Here is a 17,436-nt window from a genome sequence, read left to right on the forward strand (position 1 = left end):
TGCACACTAGAGGTCTGCAACAGGAGAGCATTACTGCTGCTCACATGTGGCTAGGTTTCCAACCCTGGGCCTTTGCCATGGAGCTTGCTTGGGGAACAATGCAAGCACCACGCTGGGATCTGGCATGGTCCTAATAATCCTTCATTTTCTCATACCAATATTGCACTGCAGGAACATGACTTGAAAATTCAGGTGAGGTGAGAGCCTTTTCTTTGACAAAGTCTGGATACCAGCTGAAATGAGTTCAAATTCCTTTTGCTCTCTCTTATTGCATTGTGTTTCTACAGTCTTATTTTTACCTGCTTGTCCTTCTGCACGATCGACAACATCCGTTTGGGTCAGTCCCCAATAAACCACTGGAAGCCAAAGTGCAGATATCTTGGGGCCAGCTATAATAAAGTTCTCCCACAACTCCCTTACCTTGCATATGCAAATCTGAGCTGGCTGTGTGAATCCTCACACTCTGCTAAGAGTCCCAGGGGTTCAGGAATATGACTGAGGGAGGCAGGTAAAGAAAAACCACTGTGCCTTTCGTGATGTGTGATATTGGCCAGATGTGTGGATTTTCCCAGCTGTGCCGATGGGCCTTTATGGATACTCCTTCACTGACTTGTTGCTTTGCAGAGAGACAACCACCACAACATTTTGTGCTAGTTATAATCTTTATAAATTTCAAACAGTGTGGTTCTACACAGCTCAGAGTGGCCTCGTTACAGGAAGTTCATCTGCACACTTTTTTTTTTCCTTGTAATAAATCCATACATTCTGTTTTGACTGGAAAAGAAGCACAGGTAATTCTGTGCTCTTCCCCAGCCTGATTATCTCTCATCAGTCACAATATACAAATACATCATTATCAACACCATGGAAAATATGTAAGAAAAACAAACTGTACCAATTCTCATCTGGGGAGAGGAAATCTTAGCAGCTATTTCAGCTCCAGCTGCAAGAAGAAATAAACAATTTGGCTCTTTTTTTTTTCTTATTCTTATATATTTCTAATCATATATATATTTGAAGTCAGGCTTTGAGTATTTCTGGAAAGGAAGCCCATGGCTTCTCATACCCATTCCTGTTTGAAATCTCAAGAGTCTAAGAAAATTATGGATAATAAAATGGCTTTTCATCACATACACAACCAGAATGTAAGACACACACACAGCTTTGCTGTCACTGGCAAGAAAAGCCAGTGTTCAGACATGGTTTGGCTGCAGCCATTTGTGATCAAGACAACGACCACTGGTCTGATTCTCTACCCAGTGGGGTTAGACATGAGAGAAGGAGAGGACCAGGCCCAGTTACATTTTAGCCTGGCAAGACCTACGTATCCTGGCAGCTGCCTGTCTGTTTGTCATTGGTGCCAGTAAGGAAGGAGTCTGTCGCCCAGCTACACGCAGCTGAGCAGAGGGCAGAGTTCTGAGGATGTGAAGTTACTGCAGGTTTCACAGAGGGTGGCAATAGAGCAGAGGGAGGACACCCAAGTCAAAACATCCTGCTGGAGGGCTGGTCTCATTAGTCTGGACCTGAGACAACAGCCAGGGAACTGGCATGGATTTGCTGGTCAAGCAGCAAGGGCACAATGCTCAACCACGAGTGCTGCTACAGGACCTTTCTCTTCTATGACTGAAACTTAATGGCAACCATTACTTTTAAATTACTTTCTGGTCACTGCTTCATCTCCAAACAACACTGAAATTAAATCCCTATTTCAGAACTATGATTTTTAGGTCCATCTACCTGAAAATGGTGGTGTCAAACACCCACATATAGAATAAGTTTACCTTAACATACATGCTAGTCTTGCTGAACATTACCAAATCATATCCTAGACTGTCATGAGAGTCATGCCCTTAATTATCACCTTCTTTGACAGAAATACACTAATTAAAAGACTATCCTGTCTACTATTAAAATAAAAAAAACAAAAAACCCAAAAAAACCCAAACAACCCACAAACCAAAACCCAACAGAGTCATTAAACCCAAGTTTGTCTTTTCAGCAAAGACAGAAGGTTACTTCTGGTTGGCTTCTCTCAGACTTGTCAGCAGCCTGTTCTGTCACTGAACTTCATTCTTCCAAAAAGCGAAGCCAGCAGGGCAGCACTGTCTCACTGACATCTGCACCACAGACATCAACCAAGCAAAGCACTGGAACAGGCTGCCCAGGGAGGCTGGGGTGTCTCCTCTTGAGACATTCAAAAACCTGCCTGGATGCAATCCTGTGCAACCTGCTATCTATGAACTTGCTTTACTGGGGTGGAGGGGGGTTGGACTAGATGATCTTCAAAGGTCACTTCCTACTCCTGCCATTCTGTGGACCTGTGAACAGGCCCCAGTTACTCCCCAGCAGCAGCTGCAGTAGCTGCAGTGCAGTCTGAGTTTGGAACATGGAGACAGAAGCAGGCAGCTGCCTTTGGCTCACCAGCACTGCAGGAAGGTTGAATACAATGGTTGTGGGTTCCCTGCTTAGGTTGTGTAGTGTTTGAGGATAGCTGTGATACAATCAGCTCCCAAAAACCACTCAGGCCAGAGTGCTGCACCACTGCTGCACACAGCTATGGGACAGTGATTTACATCCTCAAGATATTCATGGTGCAGGAGTAACTTAAACTTTGGTCCAGCAGAATAAAACATGAGATTTTGCACACCAAAATAAACAATGCATTGTTTTCAAAAGTAAAGCAGGGAGGTGAATTGTTATCATCCAGACCATACCTTTGCACTTGTCATGACAAGATGGTGAAACGGGAGAGAGGAGACACTTCAGCGATCCTCTTCCCTGTTCCAGCTCTAGACTGTCCCACAGGACGCCACCACTGACACCCACGGAAGGCACAGCGGGACATAAGGGGTTGGATACTTTGCTCTCCCCTGGAAGGTCCCTGACTTGAGAAACTCGACAGCACCCATTTTTACAGGATGATATGGCAGCAGCAGGGGATACAGGACTAGCACAGAGCCACCCTGCACACAGCAAAAGCAGGAAAGGGGCAGAAATGAAAATACCTGTTTTCCCCATCTTCATTAAAACAGAGACTTCCCACAGCCATTTCACCACTAGAGTGAATGAGATTCCTCCAAAGAAACTTCAAAGTGAAGGTTTACATCTTTCCATCTGTCAGCAATGTTACAAATCCTTGTTCAGGCAGTCTCATATGCCCAGGGTAACCCTTTCCCATCTCTCTCTCAGGCACACACACACAAAGCTTACTATATTTATTAATGTGCAATCAAAGCTTCCTACCCCTTTCCTCTCCTATGCTTAGGCCAGGAGTAGACACAAGCACTGTTACCAGGCCGTGCAAAAATTACCGAAGGTAACAAAGAAAGAAAAATTAAATCATCTTAGGGAAAGGATAAAATAGTTGCACTATAGGAAAATGTCACTGCATATTTCCTTAGGGGACTGCAAGGATTCAGTTCTTCCCTCAAGATGCTCACAACTACAGCAGACTATCAGGATTCGTGCTCCTGAAAGCCTACATATAATTTCTAAGGTAAATGACCAGCATAAACCAGACAAGCTCTTATCTCTGTAGGACCAAATTATCTTCCAAAAAGGTACAGGCAATCAGGTCCTTTAATCAAGAATGGAAAATATTCAGAGAGAGTTTAGATATCGAGGGTTAGAAGAACCATGACACCACAGTGCAACTCAAAATTAACTAATAAGCCTTCAAAGGCAACCAAAATCCGAATAAGCCTGTACCTCCTCCAAGGCTTTTTCCTGAATCGGACTATCCATCTGCTTCACAGCTATCCTGACTCACACACTAAGTTATTTACAATGCCAGCCTCCACTGAGACATGAAAGAAAAACATTCAGGTCCCTGCAAAGACAACAGCAGATGAGATACAGACTCCTACTATTTTGCTCAGAGGCTCAATTACTAAAGAGTGGGTTTGGGGTTTGTTTCATCTCCATTTTCAGTGCCTTTGTCCCCTTGGTTATTTACATAGAGCACCACTAGACTAAGGGTTAAACAGAAGAATCCCTAGCAGTGAAAGCCAAGCACTCACTCTTGAGATTCCAGGGTCATTTTTACTAGGTTGATCTTTGCTTCTCTGCAACCCTTAGTCAATACTTATCTTTACTAAAGTATTAGCAGCTTTTGTGGGACCTAAGACCCAATTACCATCAAAATGCCTTCATGCCTTACCAGCTGCTCTAAATGAGCTAATGGCTTGTATAGCAACAACAACATCTGTAATCACTTTGTCTTATACACTACATCCTTATGTGGCAGAGATTGGGTACAGACCTTTAATCAACAGTCCTGGAAAGAAGTATTTAACAACACTACTTTATCCACTCATGGGAGCAGCTAATGCTCACTGCCTATCTGCAATGTGTATTCCAAATGGGGGATGAAATGTACCTACTCCATAGCCTAGCACACAAAGAAAGCATGCAGTCTACTCCAACAAATGACATTAAATGGCATTCAATTGAATTCTCGGCACCAAATGCAAAGGATTGTGATCCAGCAACCACAGACTGCAGGGGGGCAGGGGAGTGACTTGTATTGTAAAAAGAGTTCAAAATGTTCTTTGTCACAGTAGCTATCACATGTCTTTTCTTCCCTGCTAAACCCTGCACCTCCATCTCATAACTAGGAGTTGCCACCTGCATCATTCCATCATAACACTGTATGCAGCAGGTCATTCACTGCACCATGGCAAAAACTAGTCACATCATTGCAGTGTGAAACCTGACAGTCCATGTCAGAAGTTTCCTTTCCACAGCCACCCTAAAAGGAGATGTTTTTGGTGTTGACCATCAGCAAAAAAAACAAACAAACAAAGAAAAGGACACATTTGTGATGCATCAGCTGGAATTAAGGAGGATGGGGAAGGCACAGCCAGAGGCAAGCAAATGGAAAAACCTCCAGGTGACCCCATGGTAGAGCAAGAACTCCTAACCATGCATGTGTCCCTCTGCAGTAAGTCAGTGTTCAAGCAAAGTTGTCAAAAGGTGCGTGCATAGTAACTCCAGCTCTGCTGTTGACCTAATTTAGGCCACATCTTCTGAAACAGTTTGATGATCAATACGAGAAGTATTTTCCTCCTCTAATACTGAAGGTGGATTTTGATGCTTTCTGGATGTTTTGATGCTTCTTTCAAGTTTGTTTTTCCCAGCTTGCCAGGTGGACAGCACAGTCCTCATCTGTTCATGATGACGAAGTTTTAGTGAATTATGAACCTCAGAGTTTGTGAAAAAGGCAACTTCGATCTAGTGTCCGCCCAAAATAAACAGAGATGGATGAGGTCTTGAGGAAGGCTGGTCCTGCTATTCATCTGCCAGCCTTCTGTTCTGCTGGGAAGCTTTTGGCCACCTCACTCTCCTTGGTGTCTGACTCTACTGAGGCTGTACTGCAGGAATCGTTGTACGTGTCTGAAAAGGAGGACATGGTCATTGTCACTACAACACATCTAAAGGATTTCCCATCTACAGTCTTCAAAGTTCACTGTCAAAAGCCTGAAATAAAAGAAAAAATAAACAATCACAATTCTACTGCTCCCCTAATTCCTTCACCAAAGGCAAGGGAAACCCTTTTGGCATGTAACTAACTAATGTCTGTGTGTGGCTTTAGTTTTCATTTGAAGCATTAGGCATGCCAAAGAAACGGGAGCCACAGTTAGGTGCTGAGGGTGAAGACAGAACTGCCCTGATGTGGAGCTGAAGGAACAGCAATTACCAAACGCCCTTTAAGCCACAGAATAAAATCCTGGTTAACTTTCAGAAAAGTTTTTTTCCTCTTAAAAAAAATGCCCCAAAATAAACTAAAGACAGAAGAAACCAGTATCTTGGGATAAAATGCTGGTAGCTCCCTACTGCAGCCCTCCAGGGGATGGCTGTGTCACATTTTACTTTCTTTTGTTACCAGAAGTAAAGCAGGACACATGTTAGTATATTATATTTAAGGATGAGTAAAAATTCATCTCAAATTGTATACCTTTGATCTGTAGAGTTGCTGTGATTCATCTTTTCCAGTGCAGCCTGTTTGTGTGTTAGGTCAGAACCAAAGCTGAAGAAAGGATAACTTTTAGTGGTGATTTGGCTTAAATCTGGACAGAGCAGCCCTTTCTCCAGCTTTGGAGACAGTGGTGAAATATAATGAAAGCAGAGATGTTAATGTTTTCAAATCTAAACCAGAACCACAGCCTTGATGCTGATCTAAATCCAGACTCTACCAGTGTCAGGACAAAAACTCTCCTGCTGTTACAACACACCCTGCCTTATGACACTCTTGGGCTAATGTTAAAGCAGCCAGCCTGGATCCTGGTAGCCACAGGAGTTTCATGGGAGGGAGATTCAAGTTCTGCCCGTGAAGAGGAAAACAATTAAACCATCCCAAGGTAAGCTGCTGAGCCTAAGTAGCTCTGACACTCATAGCACCAAATTTCAGGCTAGCTCAGCTGCCTCAACTGACCACAGCACAGACACTTAGGCTAAGTACTTGACTACAGAAAGTGCAGTGTTTGTCACATCCTTTTTCAGTATAAATAAAACATTAACATTAAATTAAATTCCAGTCACACATTTCCTCTATTACCTGTATTGCTGTTCTTAATTATGTTGTTACTGTCCCCCTCTGCTGGCTGCAATATACTGGAAGGAACCCAGTCACTTTTCTCAGAGACCAGTTTCTTCACTAACCTGAAATTCAGAGAACAGTCAGTGAATTCCCTATGCCCCCCCTTTCTGAGCTGTGTTTCTTAGAAGTGTGCGTTGGGCAGCTATTTCCTAAATGAAGGAAGGAGGCAGAGGACCCAGGACAGTCCTACAGGTAGCTGGTGATGAAATTTCAGCAATCTCAGATGGTGACCCAGTATCCCAGATCAAGCTCACTTGGAAGTAAGAGACAAGGAATCAGTGGCCTTGGCCTGTGTTTGAGTCTCTGGGCCAAACTCAGAGCTGAAGAAAATGATCTTTCATATTGTCCATTCACCCTGCTGTAAATACCATCCAGAGTAAATGGTTTTAGCTCACTTTCCACCTACTTCACACTATGGGACTTGCTGTCATCTCAGCTGCATGCCAGTTCTGAGTGAATGGTCTGACTGCACAAGCACTTCAAGGAGACCAAATCTTCTGCCTTTAAATTACTCATGGAAGGACAATTCAGATGTACAGGCAGGTCTGTTTCTGACACTCACTTGTCAGCAAGAGAATAAACACACTGAAATGTATGTGAGCTCAAGGGTGCCAGGTTCATTCCACTTTGACAATCATCCCTTACATCCATATGAACTCTCTGGGGCTAAAAATACTCTCTGGTTCTCTGCTGTAGCTTGGTGGGAGGCATGGGGATTATACTGATCCATTCTATAGGAAGGTGCTGCCTTTGATGTTGTCCTTCTGGCTAGAAGGTATCAAAAGCCCAAATATTCCCCTTCATTTCCTTTATGCAAACCTCTGTCCTTTTAAGTCTCGTGTCACTAGCATCTGGGATGAAAGTCAACCAGGTGGAATTAACCAAAGCTGCTTGTATGCTCATGTTTCCCACTGCCTCTTTCACTGTGGTCAGTGGAGTGAAGAGATTTGGATTGCTTTCGAAGAGCTTTGACATTCTTGACATCTTGCTCTGCTGCACTTACCATTGACCATTCTCTCCTTCCTGCACAAACTGCACTAAATCTCCATCCTCAAGTGTAAAAGAGTCTGGGAAACAGCTGTCAAAGCTGCCTTCTACCCGAAAAAGATTGGTCCCCTAAAATGAATGGAAAAATGCATCAGAATTAGAGTCACTATGGATGAAAAGGACACTGTGCAAGAGAGAAAGAGTTTAGTTAAATATTGAATTAGGTATTTCAAGATGTCAGAGATTTCTGCTGTGGAGAATTGTGTCACTCATTATTCCTTTTATCATGCCCAGGTTTAACAGTATTCAAACTAAGGGCAGAACTGTGCTTTAGCATTAACTGGTCAGCCATTATTCTGAGAGGGGAATTGGGTTTGTGACACCAGGTTAGGTTATCTGGAAAACTAGGAAATTGCTTTCGTTTTTTTTTTTAAGCTCAGAGTTTTCCCTCACTTTTGTAACTGCTAAAGCTACAGCCTACAGGTAAGGGTGACCTTTCATGGGCCTGATCCTGATCAACAAAATAGGCTTGGAATAATCTCCCAACACCCTAGATCAAATCCCATCTTCTGTAATCCCACACATCCATGGATTTAAAGGCTGCTATGAGCCCAAACTTTGCAGGTTAAACTGTGACCTTTGGAGAAGAAGAGGTTGCACTGGGAAAGGACAACAGAATTACAGGAATTACATTGTTAGGGTTGGCTTCTTCCTCCAAGTCAGAAGAGTTGGAGAGTTCATCTGTGCTGGAGGGGATGGCTTCAAAATCTTCAAATGTGTCTAGAGATGGCATTTGCCTGCTGGGCCAACCTTTTCAAAGAAGATAAACCAAAAAGAGTTAGCTAGCAGTCATTAGCCTCCTTCAGACTCAGACTCTTGTACATCAGAATCGCTTGTACCTTTTTACAGCTTGTTCCCTTATTTTGCCATGAGAAATACACTGTCACAAAAAACCCTGTACCACTTGCTGTCATTTGTAGGAGGGCAGTTTGTGTGGCCCCACTGTACATGCCCACCAATATCTCGAGTCTTCAGCATTGCTAAATCTCTTCAGTGCAGGAGGTACAAGAAGCAAAGACCAGGAGTGTTTCTGCAGAGAGGGTTTTGTGGCAAAAGGTAACTCTTGCTGATGTGATTTTCAGAAAGCCATGCTCATTCGGCTTCCGGCTTACCTCCACATCCTTATCTACAAACTGAAGTCCGAAGCCATTGAATTTTGGTTGACTTATCTCCATCTCACCCCAAGGAGATATTACCACCTGAGCAAGTTTCAAGACTACACCCTGGAGCAGGCTGGAAGTGCGAGGAAGGCACAGAGTAAACAACAAGGCACAAAGACAACCAAACCTTGGTGATAGGTAGAGAAGATCTCATAGAGTCACAGAATTGTTTCAGTTGGAAAAGACCTCTAAGACTATTGAGTCCAACCATCATCCTGAGACCACCACCTCATTGATATTCCTGCTGTTAGCAGTCTCATTGAATGTTTTGCACCCAAAACCACCCCAGCTCAGTGGAAGAGACTTAATGAGAGATTTCCAATCCAAGCACAACAACCAGTCTCTTTACCTCCAGAAGCATGCCCAGAGGATGTCTCCTAAGGAAATTCAGACTGAGTCCTACTAAGACCTGTCTGCCTGAGGCTCCCACGATGGAAAAATAACTCAGCCTTTTTGGTACAGACGGCAATCACGAGCTACACTTTCCTTCACACTTGATGCCTGTCTTTTTTCTCACAGGGTCATTGACTACAGTCCAGCTAGGAGGAAACAGAACTTGAATCTGCCAAGGGATTTCGCAGTCCTGACAGACCCCAGCTGAATGGAGTCAAAGCACCATATGCCTGCCTGCTCATGCAGTGTGGTTACGCATAACCCAGCATTCACAACCCACAGCAAAACCTGGCCCAAAACAATACAAAATCCAAGCCTGGCAGTTCAGGGAATAAACAGGAAAAGGGATCTGATCTGAGACAAATAGTTTGGGGTTTATAACTGACTTATTTAATCACTCCCTATGCACAACCTCCCTGCTACAGGTTGGTTGTTGTGCAGGTCTGCAGCTCCTTCTCCTTCATTTTAGATGAGGACTGTGACTACTACAAGAGAGACAGCGCCCTTTGTCCCACCAGAGCAGTGGCTCCAGCTACAAGCCCACAGGAACAGTTAGGTCATCCTTACTTTTCAAGGTGTAATCTAGCCTCTGAAGCAGCATTCATGTCCTGGGTTGTGAGTGTCCCTGCCAACATCTATGCTAACTGAGTTCTGAGATGGATGAGACAATTTCAGTGACAGACCATGCAGCAGAGAGCTGAACCTTGTATTCTGAATCAGTTGAATCACACCAGGGAAGTTTTAGCAACTGTCTAAATGTAAAAGAAAACACTGATGCTAATTAGCCTCAAACTGCTACAGCAATTTTCATTCAGATTCACAAATTGGGCTACAAACACCAAAGGAGAAAAGATAGAAAAGATATCAGCCTTAGACAGTAAGCTTCAGTAACCTTTTGCTACTGTTGTTTGTAGAAATCATCCAAGGAAGAAACCTGAACAGCAAAGATTCCTTACAAATACATGCACCAGCCTTCCTCTGCCATGCAAATTGCTCTTCTGATTCCAGAGACTAAGGCATATCCTAAGTTCTATATACTTCATTTTGAGCTATAAACTAACACAGACCACATTCTAAGTTCTCTGACATCAGTTAAATGAATTATTTTCAGCTCTGCCTGACCTACAGGAAACCAGAATCTGGGACATTGTTTCTATACCTGCTAGTGCCCCAAGGTTTTTTCTCTCGTTGCTTTCACGGGAAATAATATTCATTAAAAGAAAAACATCTCTTGGAGTTAAAGAGAGTAAATATTATCATAAAGTTATATTACACTCTCAAACTGAGTTGAGAAATGTTTGAATTTTGTTTACCTGTCTGTGAAGCAGATCTAGGTACAGGTCTCGTGGTGGAACTGGTATTACATTTAGTCTGGGCCAATATGGTGTTCTCAAAAGCATCTGTGACAGGAAGTACAATTTGTATCTTCAAGGTGCAGTAGTGACCAGACAACCAGTACAAAGTGAATTGCTGTATCACCTCTGCAACTGGCAGTCTCTTTAACAAATGGGTGGACTGGAGTCCAACCATTATAAAATAGGAGAGACACAATCAAGCATGAATGAGTGAAAAGGCAGCAACACTACATAGTGCAAGACTGAGGACAGAGAACAGCCAAATTAATCCAACAGAAATATTGGTGTTAATTAAGGAAAATGAATACTGGGTGAACAGTGCAGTGTTCTATTTCACTACAGCTTCTTTACACATTTTTAATGTATTTTACTTGCAGCATTTCAAGTCATTCTGGTTTTGATGCCTGTCCATATATCAGTGAAAGGAAACCAGGGAGACTCTTCTCCCCACCCGGAATTGAATGAGTTAATTCTTCTCAAATGAAACATGCTTTTGTGCTGGCAATTTTTCTTTAAGTACATCAAATCTTTTGTGTTTTTAACTCTATCATGACCCTGGCAACAGCAGCAAAATCTTCTGGTAGAGAAATAATAGTAAAAGTATTATAATAAAGGGATTTATCATAATATAATAAAGGGATGCTTATTGTTAAAGAAGCTCAGTCTGGTGAAGGATGTTGTGCAGTAGGATCACGTTTATAACCAGTGAGGATCAGCTCTGCTCTAACCTACAGAGGCATTAAGTGCCTCTGCAGCCTCACGTCCTGCTGGGATCAGGAGTATCTGTCAGTGGGGAAAGTAAGGTATAGAGACCACAGTTTGGGACACTCTGGTGCTGCTTTCCAGGATGATTCTTAAACAAAGTGCCAAGGGTGACATGCAAAAGGAAATACTCTGCAAACAACAAAACAATATATTCCCTCTGTTGGCTCATCATTGTTTCTTCCAACCTCTAATTCCAGTCTCATCTTCTGGTGGGAGTGACATAGGAGATATTTCTGGTATGTCACTGATTCCATCACTGATATGGACACCTGCCCTTTCTATCAAGGTATTGTCCTAAGAGAGGAATCCTCAGCCAACATCTCTATTCTCTCTCTTTCAGGGGGAGTACCTGGTCACTTGTGCCCTACAAGGCAACATGCTCTGGCAAATGCCGATGTAAAGGGAGAAGCTGCCAATAGAAGCTGCTGATCTTCCAGTGGCTGGGGAATAATTTACCAGTTTAACTCTTTGGGTTTGTTATTAAACCATAATTGATGCATATGCTGCAACAAATAGGTAGGAATTCTGCTTGGCTGAAATGAAACACTGCACTTTGAATAGATATTAATGCACAGTCCAGCCTCTTCTGTACTCCTCATGCACATGGCTCCTGTTCCTCTTATTAGGCATAGACACTAACAAGGGAAAAAGGATGCAAGTAGCCAGACTGCAGGTGAAAGTGAACAGCAGCCCCTTGGCTCCCAGCTGCTGCACTCTATGGGTGGGGTAGAAGCCAGGCAGAAAATCCAGATCCAGGTCACAGTCTAGAGCATTTCTTCCCAAAACAGGCAGAGAATTTGAATTTTCATTTAGGCCAATCCTTAAGTGAAAGCTAGTAAATATAACATGCAGGGACAGGCAGGGGGGTGACAGGCTGTGTTTATTGCAGTTCAACAGATAAACTGACACCAAACCCTTAATGGACTCCAGTGTTGTCTGCCAGCAGTGATGAGATGTGAATTCAGTGAATAATATTGCCAAACAGGTTTTTATGCAAGATGAAAAGACTCATACCTTCAAACCCCAGGGGAGTTGGATCACTCTTTATTTCGTGTCTCTTGACTTTAACAGCAGGAACAAGGGGACCTGTGTGAAGTTGGCAGAGTCACAAGGGTGTAAGTACTGTTAAAAGAGAAGCTTGCTTTCCAATTGCCTGAAAATACTGCCTGCCTAATACTTGCCCTTTCACCAGAAGAATGACCAAGCCCTAAATTTTAAGTGATGAAGATAAACATTTCTGTGATGTGGATAGGAAACGGACCTCTTTTTGCAACAGACGTTAACACGTCGTAAATGTGTCTGCTTCGAATCAGGCTTCCCAGATCTTTACTCCCATTCTTGTCCAGGAGATGGCACTAAGGCAGGCAGACTCACAGTCTCACTGGTAGCCATCAGGCTGGCATGGAGGTGCCCACAAAAACCAACACCTGTGCCCCACATAAGCAGAGGGTGTCTGTCACAGGTCCACATACAGTGCTTCTCCTGTGTTCTGCCTCCATATGTGGAGGACTGGTGATGTGACAGAGCTGAACTGCTAGCAGTGAGGATCAGCACACAGCAGCGTGCAGTAGCCATGGATGTGATGACCTAAACAACCTGCCAAGACCTGCATTTGGCTGATGCTGAAACATGACTCAGGCTTCGGTTCTTTTGCCATCTGAATTATCTTAAAGCAGATGCTGTAAATAAAAAACTTGAAAGCACTGCTTTTGTTTCCTAGCTTTTAAAATCACTACAAAAATAGTATTTTCAGCATTCCAAGAAATTGCCAAGAGTCTTGTGGTGGACAGGACATTTTGATATGAAACTGTAAAAATGTCTGAATGTCATTGTAATTCACAGATGCTTTCTTTGAAAAACCCCACTGAAGAACAACCCTTGGTGGGCCATTCTCTTTCTACATGTGTGCTTCTCTGTTCTCCAGCTTCAGAATTAAATATTAGGGGGAAAAAAATTACTAGTCTTCTTATTACTTAGTAATTGATCATATATTTCTGAAGTTGTTGCCAAGGAAAGCTGTCAGAACTTCTTCTCCTGAGCTGTACCCATCATTTCCATATGGTGATGTTTTAATGTTATGGTCTAAAGAGGCTGGCAAAGAAACTTTTGTAAGTAGTGGTAATATTACACCCTTCCTCTGCCAATAAATCCCACCACACTCTCATTTCATGACAGCCCCATTGCAGTCAAGGATATGGTCCATATCCTTCACAACTATTTAGAGTGCAGTAAATGCACCCTTCTTCCTGACAAATATATGGAAAAGATTTTTGTACAACTTAATCCAGCCATATTTCCTTCTACTTTGGTCTGTGAATTGCCCTGCAAATCTTGAACCTGCTAATCAGCTGCTTCACTTCATTCCAGGAACTGCTAAAGGACAGTAAATTCAGATTTTCATGTAAGCCCACACAGACTGTTCTCAAAAGTAAGTCTGACATGCAGGCATAAGTGCCTACAGTTCCTCTGATTGTCAACACAGTCAGCTTGCCCCAATGCATGAGCTGCTTTTCAGTTCAACTGTAGGCACTAGTGGAATAACTTAAACTCTGTAAAAGTGCCTTTTCTCAGAATAATTACAGCTCAAACCCAAAACTTTAAGTTCCCACACAAAGTGCACAGAGTTCAGTGCATTCTGGGCACCTTGCTTCCATATACGCACCCAAAAATTTCCTTGCAAACAATTTCTAACCATAACTGTGATTATGTCTAGAACTGGCATCTATTGCTACTCCATTTCTGGCTTCATTTCAGGCCTTCTTGTAATCTGATGTCTGCTATGCAGTGAGGAGATTATCTCTTTCTTGAAAGCAAAAACACTAAACAACTTTAAGGAAATGGAGAAATAATTTATACTGAATTTCCATCAGTTCAAACCAGGGAGAAGATGGAAACCTAATCCCACACCAGACAAAATTTAATCCAGTTTCCATGGAAACCAGCACCAGTCTTTGAAGTCTATTATGGAGAAACAGAAAAGTCACTATATATGCTGGCAGCACACCTTGATATCCATTCAGAATGTCTCACCCTGCCTCCCTGAAGGTGTTCTACTGGTTCTGATTCTTCTGCTGTAACTTGCTGCATTTACAAAAATTGAGCCTGATGTACTCTCTCTGTGAACAGCATTTGGCAGTAAATGTGTCAGTCAGCAGGAAGGGAGAAGGGTAGCTAAGCAAGCAGCATGACAGTACCTTTGGTCACAGCAGAAGCATTAACTGTGGTGCTGATGGAGGAGGCTAGGGAAAAGCGGCGGGTAACTTCTCTGTCCTTAGATTCTGGATCTGGGAGAATAGATAGATGCAAAGCAGGGCAGGATTAGAGGTTAATAAGCACAGAGGGTAAAAGATGTCTAAAGCAAAGCAGCAGCTGGGAAAGGATAAATAAAAGGTTGGGTCCTCCTCTACCATAGCCAGGAAAAATACCCTCAATAAAGTGAAAAGCACAAAAATAATTTATACAAACATATTGTCAAAGCAATTCCAATTGCACCAGGTTTCATACTTCAGAGAGGTGATTTATGCCAATTAATACTTTAGCAACCAACTGGTGTCTAAGTACAGCTACAAAACACAGAGAGATGAGCATGATGGTCAGAATGGTGTGTGTCTACAGATGAGGTTTGGACGGGTTTAGACACTGAACTGCTTGTTCTGCGATAACTGACCTGAAATACACTGAAAAAAAAATAATCAGCACAAACAGGTTGGAGTTCACATTTGTCATTTCTGGAAGTTAACTCTGTGAATGCCTGAAACTATTCTCTGAGCCTTCATCCTTACCAGTGCAAATCAGCTTGGAGAAAATGAAGGCAACAGAGATTTTTTTTCCAGCTTACTCTAATTAGGATCCTGCCTTTTCTCAAAGTCCACTTGGAGCAAAGACACGGCTTCCCCAGATTTCATGATGAGATGTAAGCAGCAATTTTTACTCCAAGTATTTAATGAACATGTCAGAGGTATAAATGGGCTAACTGTTGACTAGCTTCAGAGAGCATATAGAATCACAGAATTGTTAGGGTTGGAAGAGACATCAAGAATCATCTACTTCCAACCCTCTGCCATGGGCAGGGACACCTCACACTAGATCAAGTTGCTCAGAGCCACAATGCAGCCTGGCCTTCAAAACACACCGAGGTCATTATGCAGCTCCTGAGAGACTGTTTCTACACATCTATAAGTTGATCAGCACACTTTGTGCACCTACCAACTACAACAGCACCACTTGGGAGAAAAAGTTGCTTGCTTACAAATATTTCAGGATTAGGTTTTTGAAAACACTCTAAGCACTTGTGCTGGATTAAGCAAGTGAGTATTTCCATTGAGACAGGAGCAAAACTATTCCTATGCTTCATACCTCCATTTCAATAAGATACTCAAATAGTTGTTTCTATTTTCACTGAAGATTTTCCCAGGATAAGTGAAGAGTTATTTCACACATGTTGCACATGCTTGTGTACTTGGCTGGATCTTAGCTCAGATGCTGCTAGAAGGTGCCTGTGATTAGGAGGGATTTTTCTCTTCCAGTTGTCTCCTTTCTCTTATCGTGTCTATCTTCTTTTCTCTGTCTCTCTCACTGTATTTTTTTCCCCCTGGTTAACTGGCATACAGTATTGAAGTAAAATACATTCCTGGTGATTTTATATTTCAGGTTTAAATACCCTGTGCAGGATTACACTACTGAGAAGATTTCCTTGCCAGGGATACTAAAATTCTCTTTCCCATTCCTCATCTTCACCTTTCCTTATTTTAATGCCCAGTCACACAACATTTATCTTCACTTTGCTTTGCCATATTTCTGCCTAGTAAATGTCACATTCAGTGGATGTTTCCAGTGGAGCAGAAATTAGCATGACAGGTTGAACTACAATTCCCATAATGTTTTATTATGCCAAAACATCAGGAAATCTTATTATCTCCTTAAAAATCTCAGAGCAATTTTAACTGTAGATTTCCTACTATAAAAACCTCTAAATTCTGTATTTGCCTATCTTTGCCCATTCTTCATCAGTTTACTCAGAAAAGCACATATATTCAAGTACATCCTTATTCACACCTCTTAAATGGCTAAAGCAAAATGAGAGATTAAGCTCTGCTCTCAGTGATGATTACAATCGAACACTCCATGTTTAGGTTGCTGTAACTGCCCTTACTAAAATGCAAAGAAAACCTCAATAACATTACAGTATTGGGCTGTAGTTACACCATATCATGCAGCTCTTCAAGACCCTGTGCCAAACCCAAGGAATATGAGCTTGGCTCTGCAAACCAGGGCAGCTAACACTGGCCCAAGGGTTGGGGGAGATGCAGAGTGCTATGAGTATGGATATTCACATCCTGTGATGCCCATTCTTCTGTGGTTGCCATGGAGGACTTCGCACTGACAGAGGGAAGAATGGAAAAGTTTCTCCAGCAGACATCAGCATTTTTTTGACCAGAACACCAAGGTGGCTATATACATTTTCTACCCCACCATATCCATCCTGGGCAGACAGCAATGCTTTGGACATCCATGCTCCACTGCTAGTTGATATCCATCAGGCAATCTTGTTTTCCCCCTAGTTTGCATTATTTCATTATTTAAACCTTCCCTTTTATGTATTCTGGACATGAACAGACACAGCGGGTCTGAACCAAAGCATGCTCAGCTCAACATGCCTTCTTCTGCCACAGTCAATAATGAATCCTTAGGTAACGGGGTGAAGAGCGGAGCAAGCTTATTGCAGTAACTTCCCTGTTAACTTCTCACAGCTTCCAATCTTTCTTAACAGCCAGTCCACACGGTGCTAACACGGCTGTGAGTTGTCACTGCCTGGAGAAATGACCACACTCTGCCTGTTTGCCAGCTGGTTTCCTCCAGTCCAGGACCAGATTAGTAACTGAACGGCAAGACAAAGTGAAGTGAGACATTGTGTAACAGAGGCATTTCACAGGAATCTCAAGTCTCCAAGCTGAATGCCTAGAGCTAGTGGTTATGAACTCCTCTGAACTGTGCTTTGCTCTCCAGAACACTGAATAGAACCTTAGACATTTCACATGACAAGAAAAATTTGGATAAAAGAGCAAAAGAGGCCCAACCCCAAACTGCAGATCTAAACTTGCCTGAATTACAGCATTTC

General features: G+C 42.6%; 1 protein-coding gene across 3 annotated transcripts in view; it reads right to left on the bottom strand.

Moving 5' to 3' along the window:
* Nucleotides 1–629: 629 nt before the first annotated feature.
* The window catches only part of MCF2L2 (MCF.2 cell line derived transforming sequence-like 2), a 146,934-nt gene continuing 130,127 nt past the window's right edge, over nt 630–17,436 (bottom strand). For 2 of the 3 annotated variants that reach the window (XM_068145107.1, XM_068145106.1), the window contains 7 exons: nt 14,513–14,602; nt 12,333–12,404; nt 10,512–10,598; nt 8,277–8,395; nt 7,602–7,714; nt 6,557–6,660; nt 630–5,394 (listed from right to left, as the gene is read on the bottom strand). In XM_068145107.1, the coding sequence (XP_068001208.1) occupies nt 5,294–5,394; nt 6,557–6,660; nt 7,602–7,714; nt 8,277–8,395; nt 10,512–10,598; nt 12,333–12,404; nt 14,513–14,602 (686 nt within the window). In that variant the 3' untranslated portion in view covers nt 630–5,293. The remainder of the gene's footprint in view (nt 5,395–6,556; nt 6,661–7,601; nt 7,715–8,276; nt 8,396–10,511; nt 10,599–12,332; nt 12,405–14,512; nt 14,603–17,436) is intronic. The other variant, XM_068145109.1, reaches the window with a different exon arrangement.

The sequence above is a fragment of the Melanerpes formicivorus genome, unplaced genomic scaffold (assembly GCF_026170545.1).
Source record: "Melanerpes formicivorus ecotype bairdi unplaced genomic scaffold, bMelFor1.0.p_v2 SCAF_12, whole genome shotgun sequence".
Taxonomy (NCBI): domain Eukaryota; kingdom Metazoa; phylum Chordata; class Aves; order Piciformes; family Picidae; genus Melanerpes; species Melanerpes formicivorus.